General features: G+C 41.9%; 1 protein-coding gene across 4 annotated transcripts in view; it reads right to left on the bottom strand.

Annotated features, from left to right (window-relative positions):
* Positions 1-2,825: 2,825 nt before the first annotated feature.
* Positions 2,826-19,155, bottom strand: part of LOC134578350 (anillin-like) — a 72,917-nt gene continuing 56,587 nt past the window's right edge. For 3 of the 4 annotated variants that reach the window (XM_063437335.1, XM_063437338.1, XM_063437336.1), the window contains 14 exons: positions 18,298-18,421; positions 17,928-18,063; positions 17,661-17,834; positions 17,457-17,583; positions 16,704-16,752; positions 13,334-13,387; positions 13,165-13,194; positions 12,936-12,957; positions 12,271-12,380; positions 12,047-12,100; positions 6,753-6,839; positions 6,439-6,546; positions 6,038-6,210; positions 2,826-4,415 (listed from right to left, as the gene is read on the bottom strand). In XM_063437335.1, the coding sequence (XP_063293405.1) occupies positions 4,229-4,415; positions 6,038-6,210; positions 6,439-6,546; positions 6,753-6,839; positions 12,047-12,100; positions 12,271-12,380; positions 12,936-12,957; positions 13,165-13,194; positions 13,334-13,387; positions 16,704-16,752; positions 17,457-17,583; positions 17,661-17,834; positions 17,928-18,063; positions 18,298-18,421 (1,435 nt within the window). In that variant the 3' untranslated portion in view covers positions 2,826-4,228. The remainder of the gene's footprint in view (positions 4,416-6,037; positions 6,211-6,438; positions 6,547-6,752; positions 6,840-12,046; positions 12,101-12,270; positions 12,381-12,935; positions 12,958-13,164; positions 13,195-13,333; positions 13,388-16,703; positions 16,753-17,456; positions 17,584-17,660; positions 17,835-17,927; positions 18,064-18,297; positions 18,422-19,155) is intronic. The other variant, XM_063437337.1, reaches the window with a different exon arrangement.

The raw sequence follows: 19,155 nt of genomic DNA, 5'->3' as shown, positions 1-19,155 counted from the left end.
TCTGTACACAAATATGAGTGTTCTAAATCAGTAAAACATATCACGACGATGAAATAACCAGTAAAAGTGCAGGGGGGGGGCGGGGGGGGTGTAGTATCACTGTACTCAGGAGATGTTGCCAAACACATATTGGGGTGTTCTTTGGCAGTAACCCTTAAAGTTCTCCGTGCATGAATTCTTAAATTGCTATGTGTCAAACAAAAAAACATTTTGTTTAAATTTGGCATACGGTAGATTGGTAGATTTTGCCACCCCCCTCAAATTTATATAAACAGTCTCAAAACTTGACAAAGGCCAGTATTGGCAAAAACAGTCATTTTTCATTTGTGTAACGGAATGCAGTAGTATAGTCCACGGTTTCCGTTGGTATCACAGGTAATCCACAGTCAGAGTTAGAAAGCAAGGCAATATTCCCAATCCTCCCAATAACCGGACGAAACACAGTTTGGGAGTCAACTAACTGGCTTTATTCACAGCTGGCATATTTATACAGTTCCCCATGCAAGGGGTTTCCATACAGTTGTTTCAGGGGACTTCTCCCATCATGCAGTTTAATTCTCCCAACAGGCTTTGCTGCACGAGAAGGATACTCCCACTAAAATGGACGATTAAGTGGATTATCCCCTCGTGCAGCAGAACTGACAATCTACATTAAGATACGTTTTTTGAGTTTCATTCGGTAGATTAACGTGACCGAACGTTCGGTAGATAGCTGGGGTCTGAGCGCATCTTTTGGGAGAATACCGCTCAGCTCCCAGCTGAATTGACCGAACGCGGCATGAAATACATTTATCCATCGAGTTCGGTTTAAAACTACCGAACACCGATGGGGAACGAAATGGGATGAGAGCGGAACTCCCGAACGCTCTGGAAGTCCAGCGGTGTTCGTATCATTGAGTAGCCGTTTTTAGTTCCAGGCACTCGACGACCGAACACCGCTGGAGAGACAAAGGATCCAAGATGGCCGACCGCCGCATAGTCGGTAGTCGAACGACGGCCACCTAGGAGAGCCTTTAATTACCGATTGCAACATTGTTGCAATCGGTTAATGAGCGCCACACGACTGAGTGTGTGGTCCACCTGGGGAGCCCGTATTCGTTTGGCGAACGGCCCGGATAGCCGCAGTTCATCAAACGAAGTGTTTGCATGCTGGTAGCTTAGGGCTGCCAGCATGCGAACGGCCATAGATAATACACACATAACACAAAATATACAGTCCCCCCCCTACAGCCTACGGACAACCTTGGTACAGCATAGTCCAGAAGTGGCTAGGTTTGCCACAATTTGTTCCCATTTAAAGTCTGCATAAATACAGTCAAGTTGAAGATTTTTTAAAAATCAGCCATTTAGATTTAAAGGGTTTCTTCAATCTGTAGCAGTTACTATTCCAGGAGCATCCTTGCCAGTGTCCCTATACATGAGGGTCCACAACAGGCTCTGCGGTGGTCCGGTGTCCCTTCCAGCTTCTGCAGCACTGCAGTGGACACCATTCATTGGCTAAGAGGATCAGGTGACTAATGTCAGCCAATAAAAGTTGCACGAAATGGACATTAGCCAGTCTGGTGGATAAGATGCCAATGAGGATGCGGAAGGTGGAGTTACACCTGTGACAGCTGAGGGGTTAGAGTCTGTATGTGCAGACTCCAGGCACCATGACTACTGCCAATCACTTACTGTTAAATTGTGAAAACTTGGAGTTTAGTGAATAACAGCTGGAATCAGTCTAATACATGACAGGCTATGGTTCTCCTTGTGATTGCACACGAGAAAACACATGTGACTTAAAATAACAGAAGGGCAAGCAATTCTTTTTCCTTTTTTTCCAGATCTTCCAATTGTTTTTAAGTTCCAGAAATAGTCTTACTAGGACATATAGACCAATATTTTTTGGATATGCTTTACAAATTAATTCATGTTTTTAGATTAAGTTAACATTTTCAAACTAAAATATCAAATGATTTATCATAATTTTATATTTCATTATTCTGAACATCTTTATCCAAAAATATTAAATCATTTGAAAGGTTTATCCAAAAATATTAATACTGTGGCCATAGTCAGATCCTGTTTTATGCCTGCCCACTACTCAGGAGATGCCAAAAGACCCGACCGCGCTGTTCCAACCCTCTTCTGGCGTTTATTACTAAACTGTTTATTGGAGTGAACTGAAAACCTAACTGCAAAAGGTAGCAGATCCGAAAAGTGTCTACAACTGAGCTCTAGTCACAGTTTGGATATTTCAGCCTGAATTTTGCATTTAGGTTAGGTGGGTAAATTATTATTCAGGAAGATAAACACAACACTCTTTCTATGTTCCTGAAAAACAGGCTAAAGCTGAGCCCTGAGAGTTCAAAATATCCAAGTGCTCCAACTCCATAGCAGGCCCTTGTTCGGTTACAGGAGAGGTGTCAGAAGTTGTTGCTTTCATTGCGTGTAACATGAAACTATTCTCTAAGTAAAACCTACAGCTTGACTTTTCACAGTCTCTATTCATTTAAGGATGTGGCACAAACAGCAGAGGGAAAATAAATTATAGAAACCATTTTCAAACACCTGTTTACTAAGTAATGGATGTCATCTGTAGGTAGAGCACTGACCTGGGGTTTGGAACATGCTAGAAAAGCTTAATTGGGAGATATACAGCTTGCTACAGACATTACAGAGACAATACAAGTTAAAATTATTTATTTTATAGAATATACTGATAAAGAAAAAGCATATACCAAGACAATGGTTTTGCAGAATATCCCACATATATAATATCTGTATCAGGGAGATTGCATGTGTGTGTGTGTGTGTGTGTATATATATGTATATATACACACACATATATACACACACACAATCAGTTTCTAATGCAGCACATAACAGACCTGTATAAAATCATGTGATTTGCCAATTTAAAAAAGTCTTTCTGCACTGATCTATTTTGAAATTTCTTGCATCAGAGAAAGATTTCCACACTAAACAGTGATTGAATGACAAAGTTCATTTGGCCATCCCAATTCTAAAAAGGGGATATAAGGTTCAATGCGATAAAGCCCAGCGAATGATGGGGATATGTGACATTTGAATTCTACTTTATGAAGTTAATCATTTTAAGGTGTATTGTGTTTGGTTTATGGTGCTGGTAGGAAATAGACTTGAGATTTTTGCTACTATTTCAGCCAGTAGCTAGAACATACCAACGTAATCTATTTTCCACCCCACAATAAACTTCAAGCACAAAAACTGATCCACCTAGCAGTTCTGCCATTGATCTAAGCCATAGAGAAGAAATATAAGGGCTGACATCTAAGAATTACATATCTATATTCACGGTCATTTGAATTATGTACTTTACATTTAGTGGTAATGAGTCAGAAACAGTACTAAGGATTCCTGCATTCACTGTAGAAGGCACAGATTTCGAGGATGTGGAGTTTGCTTAGCATCCCTTCCCCTTTGTTGGCGATAAATAAAAGGTATGAGTTCTGCTGCTGTAGGGAGATACAACACGTTTGCAGTTCCTCGAAGGGTTTTGATCAAACAGAATAAAGACTCACACGTGAGAAAACATTGACAGACAGTTAATAGAAAGGAAACCTTGCAATGGGATTTTAAGTGGTAGAAATTGAGTGGTTTGTCTGTTGTGTTGGAATAGTTTATTCTTCTCATGTTATCACAGAAGGACATTGCACAGCCACAAAGGATCCTTAAGCAGCAGAAAAATAGTCTGCGATGGAAAGTAAAGAGAGACCTTACTCGCATATGGAAAATCCAGATATTAAGGTGCATTAAGAAGTCGTTTGTAAAATTGAGAAGCAGTGAGGAAGGCAAGGCAATTTAATGTGGATGTTCCCTTATTTCCAATGGCAAGTGAAGTTCTGCAATTTAAAAACCTTAGCACAGGATTTGAAGTTTTGATTCAGTTATCATTTGCACTAACTTAAATATTAGCATTATTGTGCTTTCTTCTCTTTTATATTTACATATAAACAGACTTTCCCATTGTTATACCTGAAATCATTTAAGCGCTACACTTGCACTTTAGTGTTTGGTGAGTGGGGTTATATGACCTAAACACTGAAGTAATATTTTGGTTGTCACTGCATCATGCATATAGGAGTGATCACTTAAATCAGAAATAAGTAGTGACAATTAGCTGCTAGTGTAAAGACAGAGGTTACATAAACAAACAATACACATTTCCAGGAAAAATACCACCACTTTACAGAAGCTGCTTAAGTCAGCAATCTGGCTCTTTAACAGAAGGAGCAGCGTCAGAAACTGAGGGGTGCAGAGTCTGCCATAATTGTGGATTTGGAGATGATCTCCCTGGGCTCGTCCTCCAAGTACGAAGATCTACAAGCACCTGGTTCAGATAATCCATCCACTGGTTTTTCTGCTCCTTGGTATCAGCAGAGAGCCAGTTCCTGCAAAAGCAAACAGACATATGGTCAATAATGAGATCTTGAAACTCAATGCTAGAGAACAGACCCCCACAAACGTCTATTAAGTTCTACCTTTCAAGATTGCCACAGAAAAGGTGACAAACTTAACATCCTACCACCAAGCAAACTCCTCTACAAGATCACTGAAGTAAAAGGCATATGTAATGCTAATCCCCATCCTGCCTTCTGGTGCCTCAGCCAGCATTCCAATAAACAAAATGTATTATATGCATCAGGAATTAACATTGCAATTCCTACACCATTAGCCTGGATTTAAACGTGCTCTCCACTGCAAGCCTGAAGGTCCCATAGCACACTCACTGGGGCTAAATCTTCACTTGCCAATGGCTAGGGTAAATATTGAGCCCTGAGAGACACATAGTACAGTGCAAATGTTTTAGGCAGATGTTACAAAAGCTACAAAGTAAGAATGCTTCCAGAAATCTAAATGCCAATAGTTTATTTTTATCAGTTAAAATGCATACTGAGTGAACTTTAAAAAAATTAAAAATAATCTAAAATCAATTTGGTGTGATTACCTTGTGTTTTCAAAACAACATTGATTCTTCTAGATAATCTTGCACAAAGTCAGGGATATTATAGGCATATTGTCACGAGCACGATTAAATAATTATACCAAACAGGTATCACCAATTTTACATCTGCGTGGCAACACAACTGTTAAGGAAACAGCTGTGTAGAATGAATAAGACTTAGATGGGGAACAACCAAACTCTGCTAACTAGTGAAGATGCAAAAACAGAGTCAAAATTCAGACCATGGCATGACAGAGAAGAGCAACAAAACACAAGGAAAGGGGTCTCCCAAGCAGACAAAGGTTTCCAGATGTGCACAAAGAAACTGCAAAGCGGATGGTAGATGCAGTGGTCTGCCAAGGAAACCCTTGGTCTTCAGGGAAGACTTGCAGCCAAAAAGCCATACATCTGACATGCAAACAAGACCAAGCGACTCAATTATGCATGAAAACATAGGACCTAAGTTACCGGAAAATGGCCGAAGGTAGAACGGACTGAGAAATCAAAATTTGACATATTTGGCTGTAGCAGACCGCAGTCTACTTGCTGACAGGCTGCGGAGCAGTACAAGAATGAGTGCCTGAAGGCAGTAGTGAAACATGGGGGGAGAAGAAAGGCATGTCAAGGCTTAGCTCAGCAAACCCAATGGAAGCTCCTTTCAGGCAACAGGCTAACCTTTTAAACTACTCTTAAACAGTTTCACTAGTTTACCCTGAGAGGGTGTAAAGACACACCTGGCACCATAACTAATCTAGAGAGGGCAGTAGTTATGGTGTTTTTTGTGTTTCTTTTAAACCTCTTTAGTCAGAATTACTGCTTATCTCATAATAAAACAATACCGCTCTCTTTAAAGTGTGAGCCAGGGCAATTGTATGAATCTTAAAAGTGGTGCTTCCAACCAGAGGACATAGAGAGAGTGAACACAATATGTCTGCTCTCACTAAGCAGGGAATGGACTGAAAGGAGGCCGTTACTTCTGGACACCGTGGTAGTGCACACTGCAGGAAAGGCTGGTGGAAATGACCCATTGTAGGACAGAACATGACGCTATCTGCTAGCAGCACTTACTTGGTAAAACACAGGGTATTGCGGCACTGTGTTACCAGGGTATCCATGTCATCTTCACGCTGCGGCCTCATAGTGATCAGCTCCAGTGTGTGCGGACGGGCACAGGTTTCCCTCTTGGCAGCCTCAACCTGGGCACTGGTACAGTTTGCCAGGTTTATTTGTCCTAAAGGCTCCTAAAGACAAAGAAGAGGAGTCGGAAGCGTAAGATTGTATTATCCTGAAACTGGACGCAAACAGTACAGATTGCACGATTTCCCAGGCAATGAATGGCTCATGGCCATAGGAAGCAGCTGGAGGAAATCGATCCATGCTCATCTGTTTACATTCAACCTCCAGTTAATCAGTTTTATTTTTATTTTTTAAGTGAATTTACAGATGCGGAACATTCCCTCTACACTCACTGTGAGGGTCTCTTGATCCGGATAAGTCCAGTATGACAAGTAATTTCCAGACAAGACGCACCAACGTCTGTGCCAAGAACCCAACCCACTGACATCTTCAAACATGGTCTGAAAAGAAAGCCCCAAAAAATGCACATTACATCAGAACAAAACAATTAAAAATACAAATGCACATGACATCATATTTAAAAAAAATAAAAAATAAAAAAAATAAAATAAAAAGCCATATGCCTTCAATATAGGAATAACTCCCCCACACCCCACCCAAAAAGCTTCACTAAAATTCACATGAATAATGGTTTCCGTGTACTTACCAAGAAACCTTTGTGCTGGACAGTCGAGTGGCTCCGGCAATGCAGCTTCAGGTATAAGCTCCCTTCAAGTGGGGATAAGAAAGGAACCTGGAAAAATGGCAGAATGAGACAGAGCCAGTCGCTACTATGCACTTTACTGTAGCATAAAGCCATCCAGTGAGTCAGCTTATTGCATTAGAAGTATGTAGGCAACCCAACCATTAAACAGCGTTCTGATCTACAATAAAGCAGCCATCACACATATCAGCTGTCATTTCTAAGATCGAGTAGTGCAGGCATTCCTACACTAGCACAGCGTTCTGATATACAATAAAGCAGCCATCAAGCAGGAATAGAAGCATCAACAGCAGTTAATAAGAAGAGCTGGTCTTCATGCAAGCAGCTTCAGAACATGAGACATTATTGTGAGTTGTGATCAAACTAGACTGGTCTTCTAAAAATGAGAACAACCGTACACGCTCACTAATGTCCAGTATATACATAGGGATAGATAATAGCCTCATCTGCACAGAGTGGGTTAACACCACAATAAGGTGGATTGCTTTAGGAACCACGTGGCTTAGTGGTGTTATTTGCCTTATGAAATTCTAGCTTAACAGTCAGTCACTCTGAAGGCCTTGATCACGCATCGGATTTAAACCTGAGTGCAGGGGATGAAGGCCCACACCACAGCCCTGATATAAGAAATACAACTGGAGTTGGATGCAGGCAGAAATTAGTCAGAATGGCCTTGTACCAAATGGGGTAAAGCTATGTGCTACTGTACATTAGACAACAAATACAGGGTGCGCTGGATAAAATAAACGAAAACGATAACACAAAAAGGAAAGTCTCTATAGGTACAGTGTAGACCTTGAGTAAATGTTCTTCTGTTCTCGCTTTGGAATCGCAGTGGTTGGATATGAAACACAAAAGCAGAGAAGGGGGGACCAATAGTGCAAAACCGTATGGTAGAGAGGATCACGAACAACACAGACGTAGAGAAATGCCAACTTACAATTTTTAGAGCTAAGCCCAGCTCTAGGTAAAACAGCTTACAGTGGTATTTGATACTCCCCACATGTAGGATATAACTGGGCAATTGGAGTCTCCACACGATTCTTTAAAACTTTTGAGACAGACGTCAGCATATAAAATATATAAAAGAAAAAAACCCAATGGTGCAATAACTTAGGTAGTACTGCAACAACAGACAACACAGAGGTCCTAAGAGTGCCAACTTACAATTTAGAGAGCTATAACCAGCTCTGAGTAAAACAGCATACAGTGGTATTTAAACTCCCCACGTGTAGGATATTCCTCTAGTGATGCTTGTAGTGCCGGTCTTATGAAAAATAAAATCACAAGAGAGGGCCCATAGTGTTTTCCATATGTAAAAATGACAAAGTGATAAAAAGAAACGTACTTACAGTGTTCAGAGCAGCCACACTGCTCTATGAACCAAGCGTAGGTGGAATAATCCCCACCAGGGATTTCTTTTGCAGTACTGGATCTTGTTAAAAATGATGATAAAAAGATCAGCCAGGATAAAACAGCAGCATATAAAGTAAATGAACTAACCCAAAGTAAAAGGTAGTAACAAAATACTTTAATATAAAACAGTAAAAATACACAACGCGTTTCGCCAAACAGTAGGCTTTTTAAAGTGTAGAGTAAATAATCCTGGCTATTCACATTATATAGGCAGCTAATTTGCAATGATTTTATTTTTCATAAGACCGGCACTACAAGCATCACTAGAGGAATATCCTACACGTGGGGAGTTTAAATACCACTGTATGCTGTTTTACTCAGAGCTGGTTATAGCTCTCTAAATTGTAAGTTGGCACTCTTAGGACCTCTGTGTTGTCTGTTGTTGCAGTACTACCTAAGTTATTGCACCATTGGGTTTTTTTCTTTTATATATTTTATATGCTGACGTCTGTCTCAGAAGTTTTAAAGAATCGTGTGGAGACTCCAATTGCCCAGTTATATCCTACATGTGGGGAGTATCAAATACCACTGTAAGCTGTTTTACCTAGAGCTGGGCTTAGCTCTAAAAATTGTAAGTTGGCATTTCTCTACGTCTGTGTTGTTCGTGATCCTCTCTACCATACGGTTTTGCACTATTGGTCCCCCCCTTCTCTGCTTTTGTGTTTCATATCCAACCACTGCGATTCCAAAGCGAGAACAGAAGAACATTTACTCAAGGTCTACACTGTACCTATAGAGACTTTCCTTTTTGTGTTATCGTTTTCGTTTATTTTATCCAGCGCACCCTGTATTTGTTGTTTTTTGTTTTCTCCATTTTCTGAAGGGTTTGAGGGTAGCCCTTCCTTTCAGGTGTGCAGCTTTTTTTCCCCCTTGTGATCAGTACTGTAGCGCTGTTCCCCTCCCACCTTTTCTCGCTACTGTACATTAGTATATAACTATATTCATCAATATCCAGATTTTGTAAATCCGGCTCTGATGAGGCCAAAATCTGGTCTGGATTTCAGCAGAACTGAACACAGCCAGATGGCTAAAAAAAAATTAAAACAGGCCCAGAGGCTTCAATTCCATGTATAGATATAGATATAGATAGCTTTGAGATCGCTGTGATGACGCGAGAGAGCCTATATAACAGAAGGATTAGAAGAAAGAAGAAATCGGATTGTGTGTGTAATTCAAAATAAATATTTTTACAGTCTCCCCATTAACTATAATTAGTGTGATGGGGTTGGTAGGACTTTGTCAATGTCACGTTCATCACCTCTGTTGTGCAAGTAATTAGGGTTCCCACTTGCTACCCATGGCAGGGAGCCAGTGGAGGGGAACATAGGCCTCACACACTTTATTATACATATTAGGGACCCACTTTTCTGGGCAGTAACAGTAGCTCAGTCGCAGATTTTAAATGTTTAGTAGCAGGTGGGGGCATATACATTTAAAACCTCCAATACAGCAATATGGTCTTACAGACCCCCATAGGACCGTTTATTTATTTCTTGTTTGTTTTCTTAAACATGACCGCTAGCAGTCAGCCGGCAGAACATACTGTATTGGTCAGACTGATCGAATCCTGAACACATTTGGCTTTAGTAAATCTGCGAACTGCCAATGAGTTCAGTATTCTGTAATTTTCACCAGATTTTGTCCAATTGGACAAAACCCAGTGTTTAGCAAATAACCATGATGGTCTCTTCTCTCACCTTAGGATGGGCATCAATTCTTTACTTTGTATTAAACACTTTATATTTAATTCATTTCAACTTATAATGTATTTCCCATAACACATAATGTAAACTTTATCAACATTAAATCTCCCCTAACGCCCAGCAGACGTCAATATTTATAGAGACCGTAACCAATGCTGCATCGAAAAGAAAAACATCCCACCCATTTAAAACTAGTAATTAGCATTTTCTATCAACAAGTCCCCACACCCACTTCTGCAAATAGAAAAGGGAAAGAAAATGGAATTTAAAAAGACACTATAGTCACAAAAACAAGCTTAATGAAGCAGTTTTGTTGTAAAGATCTTGCCCCTGCAGTCGCACAGCTCAAATCAGTGTTATATATAGTGTTAAATCGCTTTAGCCCTAGGCACACCTCCTGCATGTGACTTACACAGCCTTCCTAAACACATCCTGTAAAGAGTCATTTAATGTTTACACTTCCTGTATTGTAAATTCTGTTTACTTTAGAATGTCTTATATCCTGCTCGGTTAATAGCTACCTAGACCCTGCAGGGAGATAAAAATAACTTTTAAAGTAAGACTGTTCCAGGGACAAGAAACACCAGTCCTTAACCTGGTACTCTATAGAAAAGCGACACCCTGATTCCTGCATTACAGCAGCATTATAATTAATCTGAAGAATTATGCAATTTATATTGTGTTTTCTCTATTGCTGCACTCACTTTATTCGATACTACCAAAGTTTTGTTGTGGGTTACGTCACTACCTTAGAACCAGAGAATAAATAGTTGCGACGCACTCAGACTACAAAGAAGGCTACTAAAATGCCTATCTAAGTATAAATATGGGGATTTGGTTCCACCATATGGCCATATGTTGTTAAGCCCACCACTACTTTCAAAGTACCCCATTATTGGTGGGTCCTACACTAAAATGTGGGGGCAAATAAATAGTAATAGTGTTAAAAATAAAAGTGTTAAATTAAATACTGGTAAGAGCATAGTGAGTATACAAACATAATTGATGAAAGCAATTAAACAGTGTTAAAACTAAATAGTTAATGTGTTTGTGCTAAAATGGGTATACTCACTATTGCAAATAGCTGGAAAAAATAATAAAAGTGAACTGACTATTGATAAACTCCTCCTATATATACACACACCTGTGGCCACCTCTAAAGGAGACTCTGAAGCTGGGGGAGCCTGGGCGGGGTGCTTAACTCCTAAGGAATCTGGTCTGGATTCCAAATAGAATATGAACAGAGAGAGGATAGGGGGCACTCCCGAGACCTACTTTTGTATGAAAGGTGCTGCCGCTGTGACCAAAACTTCATGAATGAGAGAATAAATAGTTGCGGCGCACTCAGACTACAAAGAGAACAAAGGCGGCTACTAAAATGCCTATCTAAGTATAAATATGGGGATTTGGTTCCACCATATGGCCATATGTTAAGCCCCCCACTACTTTATCCCCATATTTATACTTAGATAGGCATTTTAGTAGCCTTCTTTGTTCTCTTTGTAGTCTGAGTGCGCCGCAACTATTTATTCACTCATTCATGAAGTTTTGGTCACAGCGGCAGCACCTTTCATACAAAAGTAGGTCTCGGGAGTGCCCCCTATCCTCTCTCTGTTCATACTACCTTAGAACCAGGCAAACCCAAGTTTGAATCCTGTTCAGATTCAACCAATAGACAACAGAAAGACAACCAACGATATACATCCATCTACCCCAAATCCTCAGATTGTTAGCTTGCTTACTACCAGATATGCCCTTTATAGACTTGTAAAGTGCCAGTAGGAGCTATATACAGGCTAATAATACATTTTTATTTTTTAAATAGCTGCATGTGAATTTGTTCACAAATACATACAATGTATCTGTGCAGATATATAAATATCCTCCCTGCCAGCAGAACATCCGTAATTAACCATTACTTGTAAACAATTAAGTTAGCAGCCAATCTATCACAACTCACAATAGTTGTACTGGAGCCAGCATTTATCCCACATCCACTGAAAACATTATTGCTAAGAGCAAACCTCAGCCGCACGTGGTCATGCAGATACAGGTGGATCTGTTCGAGTCTTAAAGTTAATTGTACAGAGTAAAGCAGACAGAGAAATGGATAACAACCTTATCCTGAAAATGATTTCCAAGTAGGCGACCGACTTTGCCTTCCAATTTCATCTAGAAAGACAGGTAGGAAAAGGTGTAAAAGGAAGAGACTCCCGGGAAAGATAAGACCCATCATTGGCAAGTCACGTGTCAGCATTCACCTAGCTCCAATTGAGAGTCTGATTATTTAAGAACTCAATGGCTGAATTTTTAACAAACAGAAGGAATTGTAGAAGACTCACCTTTTCAAGAGGAAACTTGAACTTTCCCAGAGAATCCAACGAGAGGGTAAGAGATCCGACCAGGAGGAACCTACTGGACCTCACAGGGATGCTCAGAGCTGGACTACAGGCTGGGAGTGAGAAGAGGCATGGTCGCATCATAAAAAGCCAGAATGAAACCCCAGAAACCAATCTGTCTAGAAGGATAGGAATCCACACAAGAAGCCAAGGAACAGAATTGCGGAGTATTCGTGGGATAGAATTGGTGGAAACAGATGCTCTAACCACCATATGAATCGATTTTCATTTGTATTTTTATTGTTAGTTTTAAATTTAAGGGTTTATTTTGTTAAACGTTTAGCTAGAAAGAAAAAAAACAGCCACATGAGAATTGCAAGAGATTTTTTCCACTCAGGGTATGGAATTGAGCAATTTCAAGGTCATCATAAGTATATATGGAACCCAAGTTTGCCACGCATCATTCTACAACCTCTAGTGAGATTAATCCAAATTGCAGTTTGGGTTCCGTGAGTGCTCCTCCTTACCCAAATAACCATTACAATAAATGTGAGAGCAATACAGGGTGTTAGAGAGTATATACTAGTGGAATTAAGCCCTCAAATAGGTTAAAGTAACTAGATCATGCAGTACCTTGAAACCACCACAGGGATGGGGTCAGCACTTACCTGGAGAGGCAAGACTGGATTTCTGTATGAAAGACATGAAGCTTGATACAGACCTAGCAAAAACAAGTACAACATCCCACCACCTCTCTTGTCCATCTGACATTGACATCCTATTACCACCTCACTAACCCCCCTTCCCCCCATCAGTAACCACACCAACCCTCCAATTCACACAATAGAATGACCCTCCACTATATTACAATGAAATTCCCAAAATATTTGAACATACCCTGGATCCCAGGAGTTTCTTTGGCGTTAACTAGAAAAATAAATACAATTCTGATTAATCAAGAGAGATGCTTACGGAAAAAGACACATACTTCACAAAGTTACAAAAAGACGCAATTTGGTGTTAGCTAAGCACAGACAATGCGCTCTCACCTAATGCACACCCTTACCTTGGGCTTTGACGTTTTGCGTTTCTCTAAAATGGTAAGAGGCTCACTTTGTCCCTGGAAAACAATATCAGAAAATAACACTTTACAAGACGGAATCTGTAAGAACAGCATTTATCCAACAAAGTTTGTAGAAGCCTTTTAGAGTGGACTATAAAAGGGATACACACCCTAATAGAGAGCAGTGCTGTGAGTTGCTTTGGAAGTTTTGCACCTAGTGACCGAATGAGTCAGTTTAGGGTGCCCTAACACAAAAGCTACAGTCCATTTACAGTATGAAACATAGAATGTGACGGCAGATAAGAACCATTCGGCCCATCTAGTGTGCTCAATTTTCTAAATACTTTCATTAGTCCCTGGCCTTATCTTATAGTTAGGATAGCCTTATGCCTATCCCACGCATGCTTAAACTCCTTTACTGTGTTAACCTCTACCACTTCAGCTGGAAGGCTATTCCATGCATCCACTACCCTCTCAGTAAAGTAATACTTCCTGATATTATTTTTAAACCTTTGTCCCTCTAATTTAAGACTATGTCCTCTTGTTGTGGTAGTTTTTCTTTTAAATATAGTCTCATCCTTTACTGTGTTGATTCCCTTTATGTATTTAAATGTTTCTATCATATCCCCCCTGTCTCGTCTTTCCTCCAAGCTATACATGTTAAGATCCTTTAACCTTTCCTGGTAAGTTTTATCCTGCAATCCATGAACCAGTTATTTTGGTTTTCCAGTTCACATCACGAAGATTAAAGTCACCCATGATGATAACTTCCCCCTTCATTGTCATTTTAGCCATTTCCTCAACTAGTAGATTATCTAACTCTATTTGTCCTGGGGGCCTTTAAATCACATCTACACGAGTTACTGTGTGATTACCAAATTCTAACATAACCCAGACTATGTTTACCTCACTAACTTTTATTAGGCTAGATTTTAGGCTTTCACATATAGGGCCACCCTCCCCCTTTCCTGCCTTCCCTGTCTTTTCTATATAGAGAGTACCCTGGTATTGCTATGTCCCAGTCATTTTTCTCATTATACCAAGTCTCAGTAACAGCGACTAAATCTACACTATCATTTGCCATTATTGCCACAAGTTCATGGATCTTATTCCCTAAACTGCAAGCATTTGTAGACATGACAGCTTATTTTTAAACACACTTGCGACAGACACCTTCTGTCCTTGTTTTGGGGGACAATTGGATTGATGTTTTATCACCCTTTTGCCCCCACCTCCTAGTTTAAATACATCCTAGCAAACCCTCTGAACTGCTCACTGAAAACATCTGTTCCCTTTTGAGAATGATGCAAACCATCTTTTTTGTACAGTTTATTTCCATTCCGGCACCATTCACCAAGCCACAAGTTAAAGTCCCTAATACGCATCCGCCTGTCGTTGAGTGTTATGCACAGGCAGAACTTCAAAGAATGACATTGTGGAAGCAACCTGTAGTATATCATTGGCAAAAACAAACTTCCTTAACCTCTGAAACCTGTCATTTGTCCCTAGATGGACAAGTACATCCAATTCCCCTTCCTGCTTCCTGCTTTGCTCGCTTAACAATAATACCTCTCCTGTCTCTGTGAGCAGTAGCTCCAGGAAGACCACTATTGTCCATCTCCACACCTCTTATGATGGAATCCCCCAACAATAACTTCTTTCTATTGTGCCCGAGCGCGTCTCGGCAACACCACTACACTCTGTGCCCGAGCGCGTCTCGGCAACACCACTACACTCTGTGCCCGAGCGCGTCTCGGCAACACCACTACACTCTGTGCCCGAGCGCGTCTCGGCAACACCACTACACTCTGTGCCCGAGCGCGTCTCGGCAACACCACTACACTCTGTGCCCGAGCGCGTCTCGGCAACACCACTACACTCTGTGCCCGAGCGCGTCTCGGCAACACCACTACACTCTGTGCCCGAGCGCGTCTCGGCAACACCACTACACTCTGTGCCCGAGCGCGTCTCGGCAACACCACTACACTCTGTGCCCGAGCGCGTCTCGGCAACACCACTACACTCTGTGCCCGAGCGCGTCTCGGCAACACCACTACACTCTGTGCCCGAGCGCGTCTCGGCAACACCACTACACTCTGTGCCCGAGCGCGTCTCGGCAACACCACTACACTCTGTGCCCGAGCGCGTCTCGGCAACACCACTACACTCTGTGCCCGAGCGCGTCTCGGCAACACCACTACACTCTGTGCCCGAGCGCGTCTCGGCAACACCACTACACTCTGTGCCCGAGCGCGTCTCGGCAACACCACTACACTCTGTGCCCGAGCGCGTCTCGGCAACACCACTACACTCTGTGCCCGAGCGCGTCTCGGCAACACCACTACACTCTGTGCCCGAGCGCGTCTCGGCAACACCACTACACTCTGTGCCCGAGCGCGTCTCGGCAACACCACTACACTCTGTGCCCGAGCGCGTCTCGGCAACACCACTACACTCTGTGCCCGAGCGCGTCTCGGCAACACCACTACACTCTGTGCCCGAGCGCGTCTCGGCAACACCACTACACTCTGTGCCCGAGCGCGTCTCGGCAACACCACTACACTCTGTGCCCGAGCGCGTCTCGGCAACACCACTACACTCTGTGCCCGAGCGCGTCTCGGCAACACCACTACACTCTGTGCCCGAGCGCGTCTCGGCAACACCACTACACTCTGTGCCCGAGCGCGTCTCGGCAACACCACTACACTCTGTGCCCGAGCGCGTCTCGGCAACACCACTACACTCTGTGCCCGAGCGCGTCTCGGCAACACCACTACACTCTGTGCCCGAGCGCGTCTCGGCAACACCACTACACTCTGTGCCCGAGCGCGTCTCGGCAACACCACTACACTCTGTGCCCGAGCGCGTCTCGGCAACACCACTACACTCTGTGCCCGAGCGCGTCTCGGCAACACCACTACACTCTGTGCCCGAGCGCGTCTCGGCAACACCACTACACTCTGTGCCCGAGCGCGTCTCGGCAACACCACTACACTCTGTGCCCGAGCGCGTCTCCACAACACCACTACACTCTGTGCCCGAGCGCGTCTCCACAACACCACTACACTCTGTGCCCGAGCGCGTCTCCACAACACCACTACACTCAGTGCCCGAGCGCGTCTCCACAACACCACTACACTCAGTGCCCGAGTGCGTCTCCACAACACCACTACACTCAGTGCCTGAGCGCGTCTCAACAACATCACTACACTCTGTCTGTTAGCATTTCTTTGGGCAGTGTGTGCACATGAACATGCATTGAGATGGATAGCATGTATACAAATGGAGGACACACATGGACTGATGTGGATGCATTCCTGCTGAACCAGTTATCCTCTCATGCATGGGACTGAAGACTAAAGATATAACTCACCAGACTGTAAACCTCAATTTCAATCCTGAAGTCTGAAGAGGCATCATTCCTGAAAGACAGAAGTTTGTGAGGACATGAGGAGTAAATTTATCTAAACATTGCACACAGGATGGAGAGCTTGAGCTGCCTCTAGAGCTTTATATCCTGGATTCTACCTTTCATGAAAGACATAATTAAAGTTGGGCATGACTGAAGAGCGCACTTCAGAAAATATCAGATCCTCCATTTCACAAGGTTTCCCAAACAAGAACAGCAGCTCCAAAAGATTGGCAATCTTTAATCTCAAAGATATTAACATGTCCATACTGCTTAACGTTATACAGTTTGTTAACTGGTGGGAGGATCCCACTGGTTCGGAGTTACAGTACAGAAATTTAAGGTATGTACTCACTAAGCTCAGAGTTACAGTATGATAACCGGAAGTTCCCACAGCTTAGAGTTACAGTATGGTAAACAGAGAGCTATTTCCATGTGGTAAAGTACAAAAAACATTTATTAATGCTTTTTACCCCAGATTTAGAGGATTCGTAATATGTCCTTTAATTTCTACATTGAGAGATCTCTTTACACACAGAATGTACAAAGTGCACATTATATGCATAGTTTTAGAAACAATGTTGGTCTTTTAAATGCCAAACCGTGCAAAGAATTTAAAGTCCTGTTTCTATAAGTTGTGTACACTGCCAACAGACTCACGGCTGAAGTAATAAATTCCGAGCAGCTTGACTACTGCCGAAAAGTGATAACACTCACAGAGTTACTGTTGTAGGAAACAGGATCGTGTCACCAGTTTGGGCATCAGCAGCACTAGCGAGTTGTGTGGCCACAATGTCATATGTTCCATAACGGATCAGTACCAGAAAATAATGGCTTGGATTCCCTAAAAACAGACAACGTAAAATAGAGTAATAAGTTGAGACAGATGAGAGCAAGGCTTGTAATTGCAGGGAAAAGTACCTAAATTACGCATGTCCGAACACACATAGTCCACTTTCAGAGGAAGCTGAATGTCTGAGATTGTGATTGAACTGTGACATGGCTTTAAGATTCCAGAACACACAGGTTTTTGATTCCCTGGCACATCATTCCGTAGGGCATCCAACTCTTTTAGCAGTGCTTTTCTTTTCTCCACTAAGAAGAAACACACAGTGAGCAACGAAATGCTGAGAGGCTACCCATTCACCCTTGCAGCAGCCCGAGATGGCATCTCCCCAACCAACTCACTGGATACCAGTAGCAAACGCTCTGCTTCCGCCTCTTGCAGAGTCCCTTTGCCATGCTCAGCATCCACACAGCAGCTTAAGGCACGGCATGACTGCTCGATTATACGCTGGAGTGCAGATACCTCCTTACTCAGGAACTGGGGGAGTGAAACAGATGGTTTGTTAAAAGTTACCCTATATGGCTAAACACTGATCAAAGCCTACTGAAATCCTATGACAAGTAAGTGATCTATTCTGAGGGGACTATTCTTCTTTGAGGTTTGTGGTCTCATTGTATTGCAGTAAACTGGTCTGTATACCAAAATGCTATGTTTAGACAAGACTACAGAAAGATGAAAGACCAATGAAACAAGACGTAAAAAACAAGCCACCTTGATCTTCTCCTTTAGATCAGTAGCGATGATCTTTCTGGGAGGAGAGTCACAGGGTCTTACAGAGGGCTGGGTATCCAAAGCATCTTGTGCATTCCTTTTCATTGTTCGATATTTATCAATGCTGCAATAAAAAAATAAAAAAATAAAAAAAAAAACAAAACACAGACCTTCCATATCAATCCAATAGCTGTAGCTTACCATGGTTAGGTAGAAATGTAACAGTTTGCCCTGAAATTTTGATTTGAACATAGCAAAAAGAATTAACAATAGTTCACATGGGTGATATATAGTATAAGTTTGTCTGTAAATTTGACCCAAGAGTGAAATCCAGCATACTGTCAGAATAGGGGTTTGTAGGCAACATCCCTAACAGCTTAAAGTACAATCGGACAACGATTTAGACATGGTCACTAAAATGCAAGCATCGTCCAAAAATGAACAGGTGTATTTAGAGTTGTTTTTTTACGGTGTTTCTTTCTAAATAGGGCTGTGATCGCACTCATCTCCCCAATGAGATAATCTACAGATAATACTAGCAATGCATGAAGCTCAAAATCTAATATTTATGTTAAAATCCAAATGCTGGGACTTGTTAACTATTTTTAAGGAAATAAAAGAAATTAGCCCCCAACTCTTTTTAATATTGGTTTTCCTTCACAAGACAAATATCAAAAATACCGTCTGACTCATTTTTGCCATCAAAATATGTATAGCTAGGGATTGGAAATCTTCCATCCCTTTATCTTGGCATAATATTACAGAGCAAATAGATTATCAGAAGAGGATGGAATCGAACCCCTTTTTTGGTACTAGGAACTTGAATAAACTACGGCTACCCATGACAAATAGACACAC

This window comes from Pelobates fuscus, chromosome 12, assembly GCF_036172605.1.
Source record: "Pelobates fuscus isolate aPelFus1 chromosome 12, aPelFus1.pri, whole genome shotgun sequence".
NCBI classification, from domain to species: Eukaryota; Metazoa; Chordata; class Amphibia; order Anura; family Pelobatidae; genus Pelobates; species Pelobates fuscus.
This window is presented reverse-complemented; position numbering and strand designations above follow the sequence as displayed.